Below are 19,432 nucleotides of genomic sequence, written 5' to 3'. Positions count from 1 at the left end.
GATAGATGGAGAAGACTTTGATCAAATGGGCCTTGTAGGTTCCTCCCTGTTTATTGCACCTAGTTTATATTATACTATAATTATCTATGGTATTAGCTCTTCCTGGAACAGGGCTTCTATCTCAAATTCTTTTAGGCAGTTGGGGGAAGGTCAAAGTTTGTTTCAGAGTCTTTTGTTCTTAAAATAATCAAGTCAAAGAGACACATTTTGGGGTGGCAAATTCTGATCCCCTACAGAGCCTAGACTCACATCATCTGATTCCTCAAAAAAATCTGTGTTACGGGGGCTGGCCCCGTGGCTTAGCAGTTAAGTGTGCACGCTCCTTTCCTGGTGGCCCAGGTTCGGATCCCAGGCACGCACCAACGCACCACTTGTCTGGCCATGCTGAGGTGGCGTCCCACATACAGCAACTAGAAAGATGTGCAACTATGACATATAACTATCTACTGGGGCTTTGGGGAGAAAAGGAGGAAAAAAAGGAGGAGGATTGGCAATAGATGTTAGCTCAGGGCCAGTCTTCCTCAGCAAAAAGAGGAGGATTGGCATGGATGTTAGCTCAGGGCTGATCTTCCTCACACACACACAAAAAAATCTGTGTTACATTCCACATTTCAAGCTAATTCTTTTTCATTTGAAATGTGTCTTGAGTACCCTCTATGAGTTTATCATAATGTAGTACTTCACATCTCCAACTAGAAAGTTACTATTAAAAGACTTGGGAAAGTGACCTGGGGGTAGCCTTGATTGAAAAACTTGAATGACATTGAAGAGTAGCTGCCGTATCTGGAATATTTGTTCTGTGTCAGAAGATGTCGGATGTGCTTCACAGGCCTTATCTCCAATGCTTGTGATGGAGGAAGTATTATTTTCCCCATTTTGCTGATGACAAAACTGAAGCTTAGAGTTTAGTAAATTGTCCAAAGACAATGCCAGACAGTGGCTGGACCAATTCAAACACAGAGGTGTCTGATATTCAAGTCTGTGCTTTTATCCTGACACAAGGCCATAATTAAGAGTACAGAGGTGTCACAAACTCTCATGTTACCTCTCATTGTCTTATCCTCCCAGACTCAAGAAAAACAGAGCCTCCGACCAAGCATTTTCCTGTCTCACCCATATCAGGACATCAGATAGTGCCTTGGTTCACAGGGTTAGGAATGAGTATATCATTCAGTTGGTAATTTTCCTTTCTTTGACTTCTAGCAGAAGCTCTCTCTAGGTCAGAGCCAATTGTTTTTCTCTAATGACTTAGAGGGAGGGTAGCCTGAGGCCATCCTGAGAACTGCCATTCTATGTATCATCTTTCTGTTTGTTCCATGGACGATATCCAGCAGGCAGCTTTGACTGGCCTCCTGGGGACAGATATGTTGATTTTTTCCATTCTACAAAGAGAAACATTGGTAGCAATGTTTTGCCTGTTTTCTAGAATTATGAATGCAATTCTTAAACAATTATAAAAGTATATGCATACTTATTAAAACTCATTCCTCGCACCAAAAAATGTTTATTGAGCTGATTCAGTTGCAATTGTATGTAGCGAACCATAGAAATATGACATGTCCTTAGCTTGGAAAGTTGTGAGAATATATAATTAACAGTTTACAACAGAAAACAATTAACGTATCCCTTAACCAGGAATAAAGAGATTTGGAGTAAGACCAAGAGCCAAACACCTAGCCCGGGTGTTAGAACCTGAGGGTGAGATCTCATTCGCTCAATGAAATAAGACTCTTCTAGAAAGACTGCAGCTTATTAATTCCTGAAGAAAATATAGGCAATGCCTTTTTTAAAAAAGATTAGAGTTTCTTTTTACTAAGACAGAGAAGCAAAGGTGAGCACTGCTTCCTGTTTTTGGCCTTACCTCTCTTCCTTACTGTTATGCCTTTGCTCCTCTTTGCCAGGTTTCTCGCCAACACTACCTTCAGAGGCCTCAGTGGTTCCATCAAAGTAAAAGGTTCCTCTATCATCAGCTCAGAAAACAACTTTTTCATCTGGAATCTGCAACACGACCCCATGGGAAAGCCAATGTGGACCCGCTTGGGCAGCTGGCAGCGGGGAAAGGTTGTCATGGACTATGAAATATGGCCAGAGCAGGCCCAGAGGCACAAAACCCGCTTCCAACATCCAAGTAAGCTACACTTGAGAGTGGTTACCCTGATCGAGCATCCGTTTGTCTTCACACGGAAGGTAGATGATGAAGGCTTGTGCCCTGCTGGCCAGCTCTGTCTAGACCCCATGACTAATGACTCTTCCATATTGGACAGCCTTTTTAGCAGCCTCCATAGTGGTAATGATACAGTGCCCATCAAATTCAAGAAGTGCTGCTACGGATATTGCATTGATCTTCTGGAAAAGCTAGCAGAAGACATGAACTTTGACTTTGACCTCTATATTGTTGGGGATGGCAAGTATGGAGCCTGGAAAAATGGGCACTGGACTGGGCTGGTGGGTGATCTCCTGAGTGGGTCAGCCCACATGGCAGTTACTTCCTTCAGCATCAATACTGCACGAAGCCAGGTGATAGATTTCACCAGTCCTTTCTTCTCCACCAGCTTGGGCATCTTAGTGAGGACTCGAGACACAGCAGCTCCCATCGGAGCCTTCATGTGGCCCCTCCACTGGACCATGTGGCTGGGGATTTTTGTGGCTCTGCACATCACTGCCATCTTCCTCACTTTATATGAATGGAAGAGCCCTTTTGGTATGACTCCCAAGGGGCGGAATAGAAGTAAAGTCTTCTCCTTCTCTTCAGCCTTGAATGTCTGTTATGCCCTCTTATTTGGTAGAACAGTAGCCATCAAACCCCCAAAATGTTGGACTGGAAGGTTTCTAATGAACATTTGGGCCATTTTCTGTATGTTTTGCCTTTCTACATACACGGCAAACTTGGCTGCTGTCATGGTAGGTGAGAAGATCTATGAAGAGCTTTCTGGAATACATGACCCCAAGGTAATACTTCTTTTTACTATAGTTTTCTTTATGGTCCATTATAACTCCATGTATTGTGTCTGTAGTATGTCTATATTCATTCATCTAACACAAGAATATTCTCTCAGCCATCTATTGAGACTAGTCCAAAAGTCTGCTGCCTGGTTGAACTCAATATTTCATTGTTTTATTAAATGAAACACAAAAAGTGACGGGTTTGTTCTAGAGAAAGTCTTTCTGGTAGAAACAGCTATTAGTGCAGTTTTTCCTTGTGTTGTTTGGCTGTCTGACAAAATGGCTATCAGGGAATAGTATTACAAAGAATTTTCACCTAAAGCAGACTTCAAAAATTGATTAATTACTTCTCTTGGGAATGAATGGAAATAAATAGTGGGATCCATATTTTAAATAGTAAAGAATCTTTTTTTACCACTAAAAAATAATAAACAGGAAAGAACTAACATTTTATCATAAGCACCCAAAGTCAAATGCTAGAGAACTCAATGCGTATAGAACAAGGAGTACCAAGCTAACTGAGTTGGCAGGATTAGCTAAGAACAGGGTGTGCTTGTAGAGTAAGGAAAGCTGTACAGCTGGCCCCTTTGGGTTGGGGGGAGGGTGCCAACAGTCACATTACCATGTCCAAGGACATTCAAGAAAATTTTATTTATTCTAGGCCACCTTTAATATCCTAGACATCTGATCCTAAGAGTAGAAGGGAGGTGGAAGGTCGAGTTTAGGTAAACAGGTAAAGCAGTGGTGATACTCAAGTAAGGACAGCCGTGTCTGTGTTCTCTCTGGATGGAAACAGAACCCCTTTCAGTGAATGGGGTTATGGAGAACCTATTCTATTCTAACCTGGTGGCAGTAGAGAGGAGGGGGCTGTCAAAGCTCAAGGCAATTGGAATAGGGCTCAAGGGAGCCCTACAGTCCTGATGGGGAACAGAATGCAGATCCAGAGCACAAGTGTGTTCCAATGCATAGGACCCACCAGGGAGAGACTGAAGAAAGCTGCAATTCAATGGGCATACCCAGGACACACTATGTTTAAAGCAACTTGAGCTAAGCTCAAATTGTGAAACACTCATCATGCCTTTTAAAATACTCCTTTTCACACCAAGTCTAAATGTATTGAACCATGCACTATAAATTTCTATTAATCATTAAAAATCAATCTCATAGAGCATCAACAAATAGGACATTTACAACAGTCTTTATCAAATGATAGAGTGTCCCAGAGAGTTGGTGGCAGCTTTAGAGAATTCTCATAAAATGGTTTGTATTAGGATATAAGATCTGTTCTGCAAACAAATGAGCATGAGAAATTTGACCCATACACAGCAAACTCCTGGTAAGTGACATGAACCTCATGAAAAGGTTCAACAAACAATGGCTCAGTAACTAGGCAAGGAATTGCATTGCTTCTTAATGAACACTCAGGGCTTTAGGTTATGAACTGGAATTCAGTGAACACAAAAGAGTTCTGTAGCGTAAATAAATGTGTCACCCTAAAGAGAGATTTTGGTGATACTTAAGCGTGCACACTCTGCACCAGTATTAGCAGCCTCTGTTTATTCTTTGTCCCAGTAGGCCTGTAGTTCTCTCAAAGGTTCACCATCACAACAGAGGCTTACTCAAATTTTTTGCAAGAATCTTGCCAATGTGACGCTTAAATTACAAACTCAAAGTGGAAACCATTCAGTTCAATCTAGTACCAAAAACAATCTAGTATGTGCCTGTTGTGAAGATTCCAGACCATTATCTTATGTAAAAAGGTGAACACAATACTGCTAGAGTTTCATTAATCGGAACCAGAGATTGACAAAATTAAGTCATGGATGCTATGCATGAGAAACCTGAAACAATGCTTATTTTAGGGGATTAAAAAGAAAATTATAAAGATAAAGCATGCACTGCAGTAAAACAATTTTTTAAGCAAAAAGAAACAATTATTCTATCCCCAACTCCACCACAATAAAAAGGTGAAATTTTTATAAATCTAACCCAGTTCACAAGACAAAGTGAGCTGAACAAGACAAAGCCAACTTTCTGTTACAGCTGGTAAGTTCTTCATGAAGTGAGACAAGCCTAAATCTAAACTATTTTAAACGTGAGATAATAAATGAATTTCCACTAAGGTTCCTAAAAATGTATATGTCTCTCCCAGTGTTGTTTCTATATTAAAGTCTCTCATTTAAGTTTTTTTTTAATAAAGAAACCTATGTTTTTCGTTTAAGCAATCCTCGACATCTGGACTTTTGGCAAATAATATTGGTGACAGAATTGTTCAGTTTTTATCCAGATATGTAGAATTATGCAAACTACATAATGTCTTCACCCTTCTGCAAGGAGATAGCTCAAAATAATTTCATACCCTTTCAGTCACTCAGCATTCATTCTTTTTTTTTTTCACTGAGGAAAACTGGCCCTGAGCTAACATCTGTGGCCAATCCTCCTCTTTTTTTGCTTGAGGAAGATCAGCCCTGACCTAACATCTGTGGCCAATCCTCCTCTTTTTTTGCTTGAGGAAGATTAGCCCTGAGCTAACATCTGTGCCAGTCTTCTTCTATTTTGTATGTGGTTGGCCGCTGCTGCACGGCTGACAAGTGGTGTAAGTCTGCGCATGGGATCTGAACCCATGAACCCAGGCCACCGAAGCAGAACATGCCAAACTTTAACCATAATGACACAGGGCCAGCCCCAGTATTCATTCTTAAATATATTGCAGTTACTCACATTAGCATTTTTCTCTCCTACCAGTGCTAAATTCTTTGAGGGACTGTATCTTTACACTAAATGATATGGAGAAATTCAGAAGTAAATAAGCCAAGTAGGGGAGAAAATAACTTAGAAAGTTATAAACATGCCAAAGTTTAGAAACAAACGGAATACTGTCAAAGTTCAAGGAAAGGACTATCACCTTAAACTTAGTGCATAAAGGAAAAGCTTAATTAACAAGATAATAATGTGTTTATTCTTGAAGACTACTTGGAAATTGGACATGTGCATCAAGGCAGGAAGAATGGACATTCCAAGCAAAGGAACAGAATGAACTACTTGGTGGTGGAAAGTATAAGGTGCAGTCAGGGTATCTTGAGGAGTTCAACTTAGCCGCAGCACATGTTACATGAAGGGAGGAGGTGAGATCCAAGTGTGAAAATTAAGTTCAGTTAAGATAAGAGGATCTTTGACATCAGGCTAAGAAGAGTGGACATTTGACAGTAAAGATCCATTGAGATTTTTGAACAATGGAATAGCATAGAGGAGCATCCATTTGGGATGGTTGCTTCGGCAGCAGCATGTAAACAAGATTAGAAGAGAAAGACAATGAGTGGAGTTGAAGTTATAGCTATAGTGACTGATAGAAAGAAGAAAGGGTGCAAGAAATATTATGGTGATCAAATCAATAGGACTTGGCAATTAATCGGGTGTGAGAGACGACAAACACTCACATCTTCAGAGTTGCAGACCTGAGTGTCTGATAATGTCATTCAAGGAAGCAGAAAAGGCAGTTTATGGGCTAGAAAATATGGTGATCAGTTCAATTTCATACATGGCATCTCAAAGTCTGTTTTGGACATCCAGGTGAAATCCAGCAGGCATGTGGAAACATGGAGCCAGAGTTCAGGAGTGAGACGGAAACTAGTGGGAATCCAGACAGAGAGGTGCTGCAGTGTATTAAAGCCCTTGGGGAGTATAAGATCCCCAAGGGAGAAGGTGGTCAGGAGAAAAAATGCTGTTTGAAGGAAAGCAACAGGCGTAGTAAAGAATTGGCAAGGTATTGCAGTAGAGGATTTGTGGAGAGATGAGGTGGAAGATAAGGAGATAAAGATGCCCCGTAGCAAAGTCATGCAGGCCCTTGAACGCCCCTCTATTGATTGAATTTTGACTTCTTCAGATGAAGACTGATATTGTCCCACTTGCCATGTCTAGCATCTTGCCAGTAGTTATCAGACCTCCCAAAGGCTGATCACTTCGCAGTCCAAACCATGAGAATTAGCAAGTGTGTGTGCGTGTGTGTGTGTGTGTGATTTAAAGTCTGATGAAATTGATTTGATTTGGTTTGCTTTTTTCCAGTATTTTTCGAAGTTCCATTTTGATTTTTCGAATTCACTTGATAGCATTTTAGTTCTGATAAGTGAAAACATACCATAGAAGTCACAGATCTCCTGTGGCTCTCTGGGGATGTTTGTTTTTCTGCTGTAAATGAAAATCCCCTAAATCTGAATGAGAAGTGACATATGTGGAATATTGGTCACACTCTGAAGATTCTTCACCCCTGACTCACAGTCTGTCCCGTTTCTTTTCATCTCCTTTCATCCTCCTCACCCACCGGATATTAGGACACTTCCATTATACCATGCTGCCATTTTCATCCTATTTTCACTACTCACGGCTCTGCTAATTCACATTTCCCTGTGCCTCCACATTAATGCTTTTGAACACCTCCCTCCTTCCCTTCTCTGACTCTTCTTTAGTCATCTCGGGATAATCTCCCCATGTTCTAATCGTGTGCCTGAAAACTTTGAGAATAATAACTCCCAGACTTCCCTAGAAGCATTTTCTTAAGAAATGTGCTCCTAGGAATTGATGTCTTTAGCTCTTAGAGGCCATCCAAGCACCCCAAATCCCAAAAGTTCCATCTACCCTTTCCTCAAAACTACTTTTCTGTTGCATATAATATTTTAAATTATAATAATAGCGCTTTCTTATTTTTTGGGTAAATAATTTTTATTTCTAGCCCCAAATTTTTTCTGTGGTTTTTTTGTTATCAGTCTTGGAATCTAAACACCACTTATAAAATATTCCTATGGGAAAATGTGTTTGGATGAAAACCTATTGACTTAAAAAGTGAGATTTGTGGGGCCAGCCCGGTGGCGCAGGCGGTTAAGTGCGCGCGCTCCTCTGCGGCGGCCTGGAGTTCACTGGTTCAGATCCCGGGCGTGCACTGAGGCACCGCTTGGCAAGCCATGCTGTGGCGGCATCCCATGTAAAGTGGAGGAAGATGGGTGTGGATGTTAGCCCAGGGCCAGTCTTCCTCAGCAAAAGAAGAGGAGGATTGGCAGATATTAGCACAGGGCTGATCTTCCTCACAAAAAAAAAAAAAAAATGAGATTTGTGGTCTGTATTAATACACAATCCATCAGTAAATTGAGTCCTGGTTGCATAAGTAGCTGTAACCATGATATCAGATAACTTACAATGAATGTAATAGCTCCATTTTTCTTCTTGATCGTAATTGATTAGCATGCTGGCTATAAATTTAACACAATTAATAAAATATTAAGAGTTAAAATGTAAACATTTTATCACCATTTCAGAGTTGAGATTCACTGGCTTCAACCAACTACTCTGAATCAGAAATAAAATTAAAAGCAAAAGGCTGTGCAGGACAGACCAATTTATGATTCACTCCATGTTGCAGCAGCCAAGCCAGGTTGGAATACTTTGATTTTTTCTGACAGAGGGTTGGAGGGAAGAAATAATCTTGTTGCTGGCTGCTCCTACAGATAACCCCAGGGAGAGGGACTGGCCTGCTGTGCAAGTGAAATTCAAGAGACTGGTTCTATCCTCACTTAACTAAACTATTTTTGCCCGAATAATTTATTTTACACTAAAAGTAATATATGTAACTTCTCACAGCCTCCCACCAACTCTTCTGGGAAGCAAGCTCCATGCTTCAGAGCAGGTGGGCTCTTGAAGCATGAGACCATGAAAGCAAGAATTTATGAGTGATATTTTTACTAGAGCTTATATGAGTATTTCTCTGACATAAAGCTAGCACTATGCATTATAGGCAATGCAGAAAACAGAGGAGAGTAGACAGATGGGAGCAAGCACCCATTGCCTCATCATCCAAAGTCATTTCCTCTTAGCATTTTGGGATGATTGACAGGTGAATAGAAACTGCAGTATTATTTATATCCAGCAATGTCTTCATCTGGGTCTATGATCTAAGACGTAGACCTGGGCATTCTTAGAACCTTCCAGCCACTGACATCCAGTCTGCTGAGATATAAGACAAGATGAAAAAATCACTTCATAAATCGTAAATTACATGGAAAAATAAAGCCCTGCCTCCTCTCATAGAGTTGAATTGGCCCAGCTGAGAGGTTACATGCGCTTTCCAAATGAGCTATTTGCTGATTTTAGTGAACTTTCTAGTTCTTCTTTTCCAGCTTCTCACATAAAATACGGTTTTAGCCCTGTGTCTCTAATATCGAAAAAAATGTCAGCTCGTTAGAGGGAATAGGAGGCTAGTGTCATTTTTGTACAGGCAAATGATGGTGCTGCTTTAGAAAAACAGTCCTGGTGAACATTCAAGTAAATATTAAAAATTAAATAGCCCTGCTGTGAAGGCAAAAGCAAACTTTAACCAGAAATATTAAAGTAAAGGCCACTCACATAGCCCTAGTAGGAAATGATAAGCATTTCCCCAAATAATAAAAACCACCTTTATTGATCTTCATATAACAGCATGTGGCTGCCCAATAAAACATATGAATTCATATAATAAAAGCTGGCCTTGAAGGAGGGAAGGGTGCCAGAACTCCAGAGCAAACAAGACACTGAAAATGGGGTTTGAGATGAGAGGAAAGAAAACTGAACTACGCCAAACCATTCATTCGTTCTTTCTTTAATTCATCCAATAACGGCAACTTCTGCTCCAGGCACCAAGCTAGGCGGCTGGGAATTTAGTAGTGAGCAAGACACTGTCCTTGCAACACGGAGTTTAGTGGGAAAGAAAGACATTACTCAAGGGAGCACATAAATCAGCTGATGATTTAAACTGTGGTAAGTTACTGTAAAGGAAAATACAACAGGATCTGAGAGCCTCACAGGAGACCTGATCTGAATGGAAAATCAGAGAAGCACCCCCCCACGCCCACCCCTTGAGGAAAGTAAGGCTGGCTGAGATGTGAAGGATGTAAATGAGCTAAAGGCAGTTGGGAGGGTGGTAGGAGAAGAGCATCTCAGAGTGATGGGGCAGCGTGTGCAGAAGCCCTGAGACTGGAGGGAGAGGGGTGCAGTCGTGATCACCTCGTCATGAGCTATGAGACTGGAAAGCCAAGGAAGGGGGAACAAGAACAGGACAAGTAATAAGGTAGAGGATTTTGATCACCAGATATTCTAGAGAGAAAATTTCTCAAAAGAAGAAATATCCAAGAAATGCTGTAGTCTGAGGAGCACTGCACTTCCCATGGGCTCCATGTACTTACAGATAGAAAACATAATAAAAGAAACACCCCATTTGCTTTGGCAACAGAAATTCATAATAGATCAGGGAAGTGTCCTCTATAAGAACTGTGTTAAAACAATTTTTAATGTACAAAACATAAAGGATGGTTTGGATAAAAAATTTAATGTGCTGAAAGTTGCACATATCTTGTGAATATACTAAAAACCATCGAATTACACACTTTAAATGGGTGGACTGTATGGTATGCGAATTATATCTCAATAAAGCTGTTTTGATAACAAATAAATAAACACACACACGCAAACTGCCATAATACCAAATTGAAAGACTGAATATTTAAAGATGTCAAATTTTCCTTTGGTTAGTTTGTAGGTGTAAAGAAATTTCAATCAAAATCCCAAAGGACTTTTTTTTTAGTTGTTTGTTGCTGAATCTTCTAAAATATATATATTAAAGTTAATATAAAAAAATAAAAGATTCAAGGGATTTGGGATTTGTTCTTCTAGATATTGAAATATTTAATATTAATAATAATAACAGAAAAGCTAATACTCATTGACTACTCTCATATGCCAGGCAGTGTTGTAAACAATGTTAATATAGAACCTCTCCCTATTAAGTAGTCATGGAAATTAAATAATCCAAGTAAAGCAACTTGCATGGTATCTGACACCTAGGGGGCACAAAATAATAATAAAAATAATTAAAAGTCTTATCAGATTTTAATACCAATATTAATTATATTTATCTTGAACAGTTAGTTCTCTTTCTCTCTTTCTCTTTTTCTTTCTCTTTTCCTGTCTCTCTCTCTTTCTCATTGTCAATGCGAACTGGTAAATGGCAAGATTGTCTTTCTCAGCTAACTTCTAGAGAGCTTGGAGGCAAATGTCTTGCCCACTAATAGATTTATTGTCATTGCAGTGTGCATTTCAAACATCATTCCTGGCTTCATGTTGTTTCTTCTCCTACTTCGTCCCATTTTAGTGTGTGCCTCTTGTCTTATGTGACCTTTAAGCCGCCTTAAATCTTTTCAGGAAGAGAGCAAGGTATACACTAAGTAACGTTAAAATTAAATAATAGATAAAGAATATCAACAGCAATCCAGAAAAGAGATAAAATTGACCAACAAATATAAAAAATCTTATAATCAAAGAAATGCTAACTGAGACAGTAATGCCATGATACTTTTATCTAGCAAATTAGGAATTCTCTACTGAGAGGTCCTGATCTTGGTGGGAGCGCATTAGGACTGGCTCCAGGATACCCTGCTATCGGGAGGATAAGTCGTACAATATGTTCATCAATCAGTTTGGCCATTGGCGTCAAGAGCCTTAAAAGTGTCCATGCCCTTTCACCCTTCACTTCCACTTCTAGGAATCCCTCCAAAGGAAATAACTTACTATATGGACAACAATTTATTGCAAAGATTCACTGCAGTCTTACTCAAAATAGCAAAAACTTGGAAATCATGTAAATGTCCAACACTAGCACAATTAATACATTATAATATTCCTACATGCTATAAAAATTTAGCCAGTAGAGATGATTTTGAAGAATTTTTAAAATGTCAAAAATTAAAATATAATGTTAAGTGAAAAGTCAGAATATGACACCATATACTAACCTTCCAATTTTGTAATTAACATATGTACATACTATAAAGAGAAGTGACTAAAAGGAAATAGAACACAATATTAACAGCACTGATATCCGAGCAGTGTAACTACAGGAAATATTTATTTTATTATTTCCACTCCATATTTCCTACAGTGTTCATATACTATTTATGTAATGAGAAAGTACAGAATAGCCAAGGAAGAACGAGAATAATTCAGACATGAGACAATAGTCACAGCAGCAATGTTTGCTCTACATGCGCTGCTGCTGTCTGCAGCCTTTCAAGTCTAGGCAGGGCGAGTTCCTCAGTGAGTAGTACTCCCATAGTAAAGGGTCTGCATCATAAAGATGCTATTCTTTCCAAAGAGACTTTCAGAAACAAATTTCCATTCCCACCCAGTTCATTCCCTTCATAGGACTTAACATCATCTGAAATTGTCATGTTACCTATTTGTTTGTTAGTTGTCCCACTGTGTCTTGCTTACCACTAGATCCTCACAGTGCTGGGTGACAGTAAATAGTCAGTAAATGTTGTTCAATTAATAAATGAATGAAAAATGGCAGCATCATTGGATACAGGGTATAGTCTTCTGCAGACTACTTTGAAATCAATACTTTTGATAAGATCGTTCAAAACCATTCTCATACCAGATGCTGCGGAACGAATAGAAGGAAAGCCCCAGTAAGGGGCAATGCACAATGATATCAAGGGCAAAGTCTGTGTTGGACAGATCTAAGTTTGATGTATGCCTCAATCATAGGTTAGTTGTGTGAAGTTTGACAAGTTACTTGCCATGGCCTCTGTGTCCTCATTTGAGAGGATTACAGGAGATAATGGATGTGAACTGTCTAGCTGAAGCTCTGATTCCATCCATCACTACTGTCCACCACTAGATTATGAACTCCATGAGAGTGGAGACCAGATCTATCTTATGTACTTGTATCCCTAGAGCCTAACCATAAGGCAACCACTCATTTAGATAAGTGTTGGGAAAATAATGGACCTGGCCCTGAGGACAAGCAGAGGTGACCAACATGTGTCCAATAGGATAGAGGCAGAGGGCAGGAGCACTGCTCACTTGTAATTGGAGAGTGTACCCAAGTAAGTTCCAAATTATATCCAGGAGTGACCTGGAGTGTTTGAGCCATGAGATTGATATAATGAGATCGTCAAAGCAAAGAAAACCTAAGACCATGATGCCCATCTCTGAGCCAGGGGTCAAAGACATAGGACCCTTGAACGGGAACATGAGACAGATAGTGCTGCCCCAGCCTGGGTGGTTCTGCGTCCCCTGTAGCAGATAGTGGAGTTAGGTCAGGAACATCTGGTGGTCCAGTAAGGATCAGACACACGGTACATGTCACTTAATAGGAGCTGAAAAAGTATTTCCCTTTCCTTCCTGAATGTTCTTCAATTCAGGGAACTTTGGGAAAACCATCAAGACTTTGCTAATTCAGGTTGATAAATGGAAAACTGAACAAATGAGCATGTAATCTGTTTACTTCCTCACCTACTTCCAAAATAATTTTGAGATGGTGTCTTTACAGAATTTTTTAAATAACTGCAGCTTTATTACTTTCAAATAGATACAATAATTCATACTAACTACAGCAAAGTGTTTCCAATTAGACACCCTGCTGGATTTGCTTTAATGAATGTCTAAGATCACTTCCTTCATTTGAATACGAACAGAGAACGTGCAACATTTTTGCAAACCCTTCTCTTAAATCAGAGGAAAATTTGCTTACAACTTTGTTGACATTATTAACCTGCTTAGCAAGCACTATCTTTTTACACAGATAATTTCTATACCAATGAATATGTCATAGGACATCTATAACTAAAAGTTTGATACGATTTAAGTTTGATAGTTTGATAGTTTCACATATATCTTATGTAATTATAAACAATTATCCTTATACATGTCTATCGACTGTGTTCACACACAGACATTTATATTATTTAAGAGGTTATTGGAGGTTAAATGGACACACACATTTGTAATTAGGGAGAACTAAGCTACTCCAGGTCACTCTTGGACATAATGTGGAAATCACCTGGCTATATCCTCCAAATGCAGGTAGGAGGTGCTCCCATCTCTGCCTCTATCCTACTGGACTCCTTTTGGCCACCTCTGCTTGGTCTCACAACCATTCAAACCATTCAAAACCATTCTCATACTAGATGCCACGGAATGAACAGAAGGAGAGCCCCAGGAGGGGGCGATGTAGTATGACGCCAAGGGCAAAGTTGAGGTGTTGGATAGAGAAATTTGATACGATTTAAGTGTGATAGTTTGCCCTTTGATGAATCTCATTTTCATGCTTAGTAGATATCTATGTGTCTGAAGAAATTGTAGGCAACCCCCAAAGGGGCTCCTTTAATGTCTAAAATACATATTTTAGCTCCACAAACACTACAAATTAAGGTGAATGTTGGACTTGTATGATTTAGCCTCAACTCCACATTTTGATGCTTAATCAGATCAGGAGCAAGTGTGATCTAGCCACCGGTGTATCCAGCGGCAAGTTAGGAAGCTTCATTGTGAACCCAGTCTGGGAAACTCAGCCAGTTAGGGCTCAGTTTCCCAACTGCAACTGTGTACCAGCCTGCTCCAGCCAATTGCACAGACATATATAAAATATATATGATGTTATTCATAGCTTAAGTTCAGAAAGAATTTGTCAGAATCCATTAATATTTTTCAAACTCAAGAAGTACACTCACCGTGACACTTGATCAGAAAGCTGCTGCCTAAAAAAATGCCAAACAACAGAAAATTTTAACAGTGCCAACCAAAACAGGACCTATCAATGTTTCCTTAAGTTATATTTGAACTAGGGTTTTTTTTTTTATGCATGACTTGAAGACATAGAATTAATGGAGGTGAATCTATTGTCAAATAAGAATGTAAGTGAAGGTAGGTATGTAAATATGTGTATCTCCTGTGGTTTAAAATAATCAATCAGCAGCCTGAGGGTCATACATGAACTACTTAGCTTCGTAACAAGACTCTAGATATAATTTCAGGAACAGGAACTGAAAATATCATCAATAAGTAATAACGATAACAATAACATTTATTGGGTACCTGCTATGTTCCAGGGACTCTGCTAACTGCTTTACATGGATTTTTCTCGTTTAAACTTTACTGTATCTATACAGATGAGGAAACGAGGCTAAAAGAAATTAGGTAACTTGTCTAAAGCCATATAGCTAATAAATGGTAGAGGAAGGATTCATACGCAACAATATCTGACTCTGAATTATTCCTACTCTGTTTCATTTATACATGCAGTAAGAATGTCCTCCTTAACCTGATTTATTCCAACCAGCCCTCTCCCCACCCCTGGACTTAGTCTGCTCACACACAAAGATGATTCAAGGGCAGAGGCTGCTGCTGAGGCTGTGACATTTGAATTTGTGCACACACTGTATATGATTGGGTATGGGATGAAGAAATGAGAGACATAGATCCAGGAAGGATCAAGTCCCACCCCGCCCCCACCATCATCATCACTACTGTCCTACCCAAGGAAGTGTTGTCGCAAGAATCTGCCCTCCTGGGCACTTCGTAAGCTAAGAAGAAGGAGCTATTTATCTGCATAGTGCCTTCCATCCACCTCCACTGTGGCGTACTGTCACAGTCGCAGATGGCGCCCTGTCCCTCGGCCCTGCTCCCTGTGAAACGGCAGCTTCTTTTCTCCTCCTGACCTGCAGTTAGAAGTCTCCAAATGAAGCTGTAGCGTCTGGGTATGAACTCCGGTGCAAATTAATCTTCCCGTTGTTAAATCTCTCAAACTGTTACTCCCCTCCACCTTCGGCACCACTCAGCTCACATAAATTTTGTTCAAAGAGAACAGAGACTACATCAGTCTGTATCTCCTCTGAGATATATTAGATATATAATCTAAATTATACTGTTGAAAGGCTAGAAATAATCTATAGTCATTAAGGGGAGATTGGTTAAAGTAGGGTACATTCCTTCATTGAAATATAATGTTGCTGTTAAGAAAAAAAACTTGAGCTAGATATATATTGTCTAGTAAAAAAAAGTAGATTATACAAAATATCTATACAAAATAAAATAGTCTGTAAAAGCATTCTACTAACATTTTTAGTTTTACTGACCTGGCACTCATGTAAAGGGTTGCTCACCACTAGGATATAGTTATGTGCTGCATAATGATGTTTCTGTCAACAACGGACCTCATATATGACGGTGGTCCCGTAAGATTAGCAGCATAGAGCCTAGATGTGTAGTAGGCTATACCTTCTAGGTTTGTGTAAATACACTCTACGATGCTCACACAAAGACAAAATTACCTAACGATGCATTTCTTAGAAGGTGTTCCTGTTGTTAAGCGACCCATGGTGGTAATGATATCAGAGGCACCTCAAATCTTTCTTCCTGCCACAGGTCCTGAAATTCTTCTAACAGCCATTTCTTTGTATTAAGAAATTTTCCTCCAGAAGGAAAATTTCCCCATGTATTTTTGTTACCGAACCAAGTGGGCTCGCCTCCTGGTGAGTTAAATAAGACTCTACACCAATGGAAGTTCTCTCACAAAGTAAAGTGTATTTGTAGCAAATAGGAGGCCACGAGGAATCATTTCCAAAGTCAAGGTGTCCCGGAACAAAGGGAAGCAGGGACTTTTATTTCAGATGGGGAACGAATATTCAAAAGGGAGAGGCGGGTATTTGCTTGCACAGGCTCAGTTGGAAAACATGCTTCCACATACACTGCAAGTTATGGTAATGAGGCCCAAGCTCCTCCTGGAGAGATCTTAGCTTTAAAAATAAGGCAAAGGTCACAGGCGTAGCTCTTTTGTGGTGAGGCGTGGTCAGTTTCAGGGCGGTTGGTTGTTGCATCTCCTTAACATAACAAAAGGGAAAAAAACAACTTGGAAAAACAGTTAAATGCTTTCAAACCCACCCTTGAGTTTCTCGGGGCACCTGGTCTGTGACATTTTGAGATAAGACAAATGTTGCCTGAAAGAGGTGAGATATTCTGGTAGTTTCCTATATGGATTATGAATTATGACTAGATGACTCTGCTTACACAGAGAACAAGGTATGTACCACTGGACAGTTGGACGAATTTTAGGGCAAAGACACCAACCATCAGATTGTGGAAGAAGAGACCAAAGGAGAAGGTAGTCAGTGCGGCTTCCTACGGAGATGCAGCCCCTCTCACCGTCTCCTTCTCATAGCTGAGGTCGCTTCTCCCTCGTGTTCAGGCACAGCCCTCTTTCTTACCTTTCCCCTCACCAGGCTCAGGAACCAATCCTATTCTCCTTCAGGGAGAATTTGAGATGCCCTGTCTAGATTCTTTCTCCTCAGAAGTGTGGTCCAAGGACCAGTCATTTTAGCATCTCCAGGAGCTTGTTAGAAATGCAAAATCTCAGACCTGACTCCAGACCTACTGAACCAGAATACGCGTTTTAATAAGATCCCTGCTGTTTCCTATGCGCAATGCAATTGGAGCAACATTGCTGTAGGTCAATTCCTGTAGGACTCAGCTCAGGTCACTTTGCTGCTGGCCCCACTCTTATCTTCACCCTTGAATCAGTGCCATGTTCCAGGACTAAATTTTACCTGTCTTATAATTGGCATTATGCCCTATTAACAGGTTCAAGGTTCCAGTGACTTCCATACTGTGATTCTGCTTAGCTCTGGTCCTCTCCCAGCATCCAGGAAATGCTTTAGTTCAGAGCCCTTGCTTGCCAGCTAGGATTTTAGCCCAACTGGTAGACATCTTGGATAATAGACCTATACAATTTTGTTCTTCATTGTTGTCGGGGGAAGAGGAAGAATCTCCCTCTGCCCTTTTCCTTTAGGTTCTTATGGCTGGCCAAATAATCAACAAGACAGGTTAGCAGGAGAAAATAATACCAAGTTTAATAACATGTATACATGGGAGAAAGCAGAGACACTGCGTTTCTCAACACAATAGCAGAAATTCTCGTCTTAAATACCATGTTCAGCCAATGACAAAGGAGGATGTTGGGGGTGGGGGGAGTCAGTTACAGGAGATTACCACTAAAGCACAGTAAACAAGAGTAAGGTTATTATGCAGATTTAAGGCCTCACCTTCCACATTGATAAGCCTCTAGAAATGAGGCCATCCCCTCCTCTTCCCAAAATAGAGAGGGAGATACCTTTACAAATGGAGATTTCCCTTATAAATGTAAGTGATTGTCTGGCAACTCCTCGCAGGGCCATCCAGAGAATGTGGCCAGAGAGACAGAATTTCTGATAAGATGGGCTTGTTGGTGCCTTTTCTATTGTAACCTCTATTCTACATTATCTTTACAGCCATCATGATAGATCTGTTCCAGGAAGGAGTTACTATGTCAAATTCTTTAGGCAGTTAGTGAGGGAGGTCAAATGTCCCTCAGAGAAAACAATCAAGGTAAAGAGATATATTTTAGGATGGCCAAATCTTGATCTCCCACATTGTTCACACAGAATTCTCTGCACCCCACTGTAAAACTGATCTATACTACTTCTGTGCCTTCTAGCCAAACCAGCAACACCCTGGTCCACCTTCTAAGAGCTTCAGAAAAGAATCCCTGTTCTCTGTCACTGGTCTGCCCTCACTTCCTTCTGTTGCTTTGTAAGCCCTTGTACTCTTACTCTTTCCTCTGTGGAGATAGTAACCAGCTGATCAGCATCTTCGTTGAGCCATTATTAACCCATTTCTCAGTCTGCTCTTCACATCTTGCAAATCATTTGACAAATCATTGTTTCCAGCTTGTCTGAAGGAATGAAAGGTGCTGCCCCTGTGTTCACATAATGTTACCATCAGGCACGGGTTCTTATCTACAACTGAGTGCTGAAAGCAGAAAAAGTATTACACATAGGAAATACAAGCTTTTATCCAGATCCAGTGATTTTCTCCTCATTTTTATATGCTTTTAGAAAATGACCCTTTTGCTTCACTAATATGACAAATAATAGCGACACATGCCATTTGTAAAGCACTTCATTGTTTCCAAACGCTTCCGCTCCAGCGTCTCAGTTTATCCCCTACATCTTTGTGACAGAACAGGCATTTAATAGGAGAGAAGACTGAGGCTCAGAGGAGCTAAATGATTTTTCCAAGGTTCAAGATGCTACTTGAACCCAAGCTTCCTAATTTCAGATCCCATCACAATTTTCAGTACAATGTGCTGCCTCACATTAAACTATATTCAAAAACCTATTAAGCACACAGGGTAGGAATGCTCGCAGCTCCCAAAGCTTTACTCAGCATTTCAAGAATGTAATTTGAGAAAAATAATTATCAGAACAAATAAGAAATTCATAATATGTTCATTTAATTACTGCTCAATGTACCTCTAGTACTTGTGAATTACCTTCAGTTTTTAGATGGTTTAAACTTTCAGAGAGTGGAATATTTTGCAGGTCAAATATAAAATCAAGCAGCCAATATGCTGGGAGCCAAATGGAAGTCCAAGAATGCAGAATATATTTTGCTTTGTGCCATGTACCAAATGACTAATAGGCAGCAAGGGCTTTCGGGGTTATAATTTGAGCCCAGGGTTCTGGTAACTACATGAAATCCTTGAGTGGTTTATGATATCATAAGGTAACATTATAGCTCCCCATGGGCAAAAGTTGTTGAAATGCTTTCAGCCATTGGGTACCATCGCTAGCCTGTCCTCTATAGCAATTATAGG

General features: G+C 40.1%; 1 protein-coding gene across 3 annotated transcripts in view; it reads left to right on the top strand.

The window, feature by feature from the left end:
- GRIN3A (glutamate ionotropic receptor NMDA type subunit 3A) overlaps window positions 1–19,432 on the top strand; it is a 154,347-nt gene that overhangs the window by 59,210 nt on the left and 75,705 nt on the right. For all 3 annotated transcript variants that reach the window (XM_058523678.1, XM_058523676.1, XM_058523677.1), the window contains one exon: window positions 1,902–2,949. In XM_058523678.1, the coding sequence (XP_058379661.1) occupies window positions 1,902–2,949 (1,048 nt within the window). The remainder of the gene's footprint in view (window positions 1–1,901; window positions 2,950–19,432) is intronic.

Source organism: Diceros bicornis, chromosome 28, assembly GCF_020826845.1.
Source record: "Diceros bicornis minor isolate mBicDic1 chromosome 28, mDicBic1.mat.cur, whole genome shotgun sequence".
Taxonomy (NCBI): Eukaryota; Metazoa; Chordata; class Mammalia; order Perissodactyla; family Rhinocerotidae; genus Diceros; species Diceros bicornis.
This window is presented reverse-complemented; position numbering and strand designations above follow the sequence as displayed.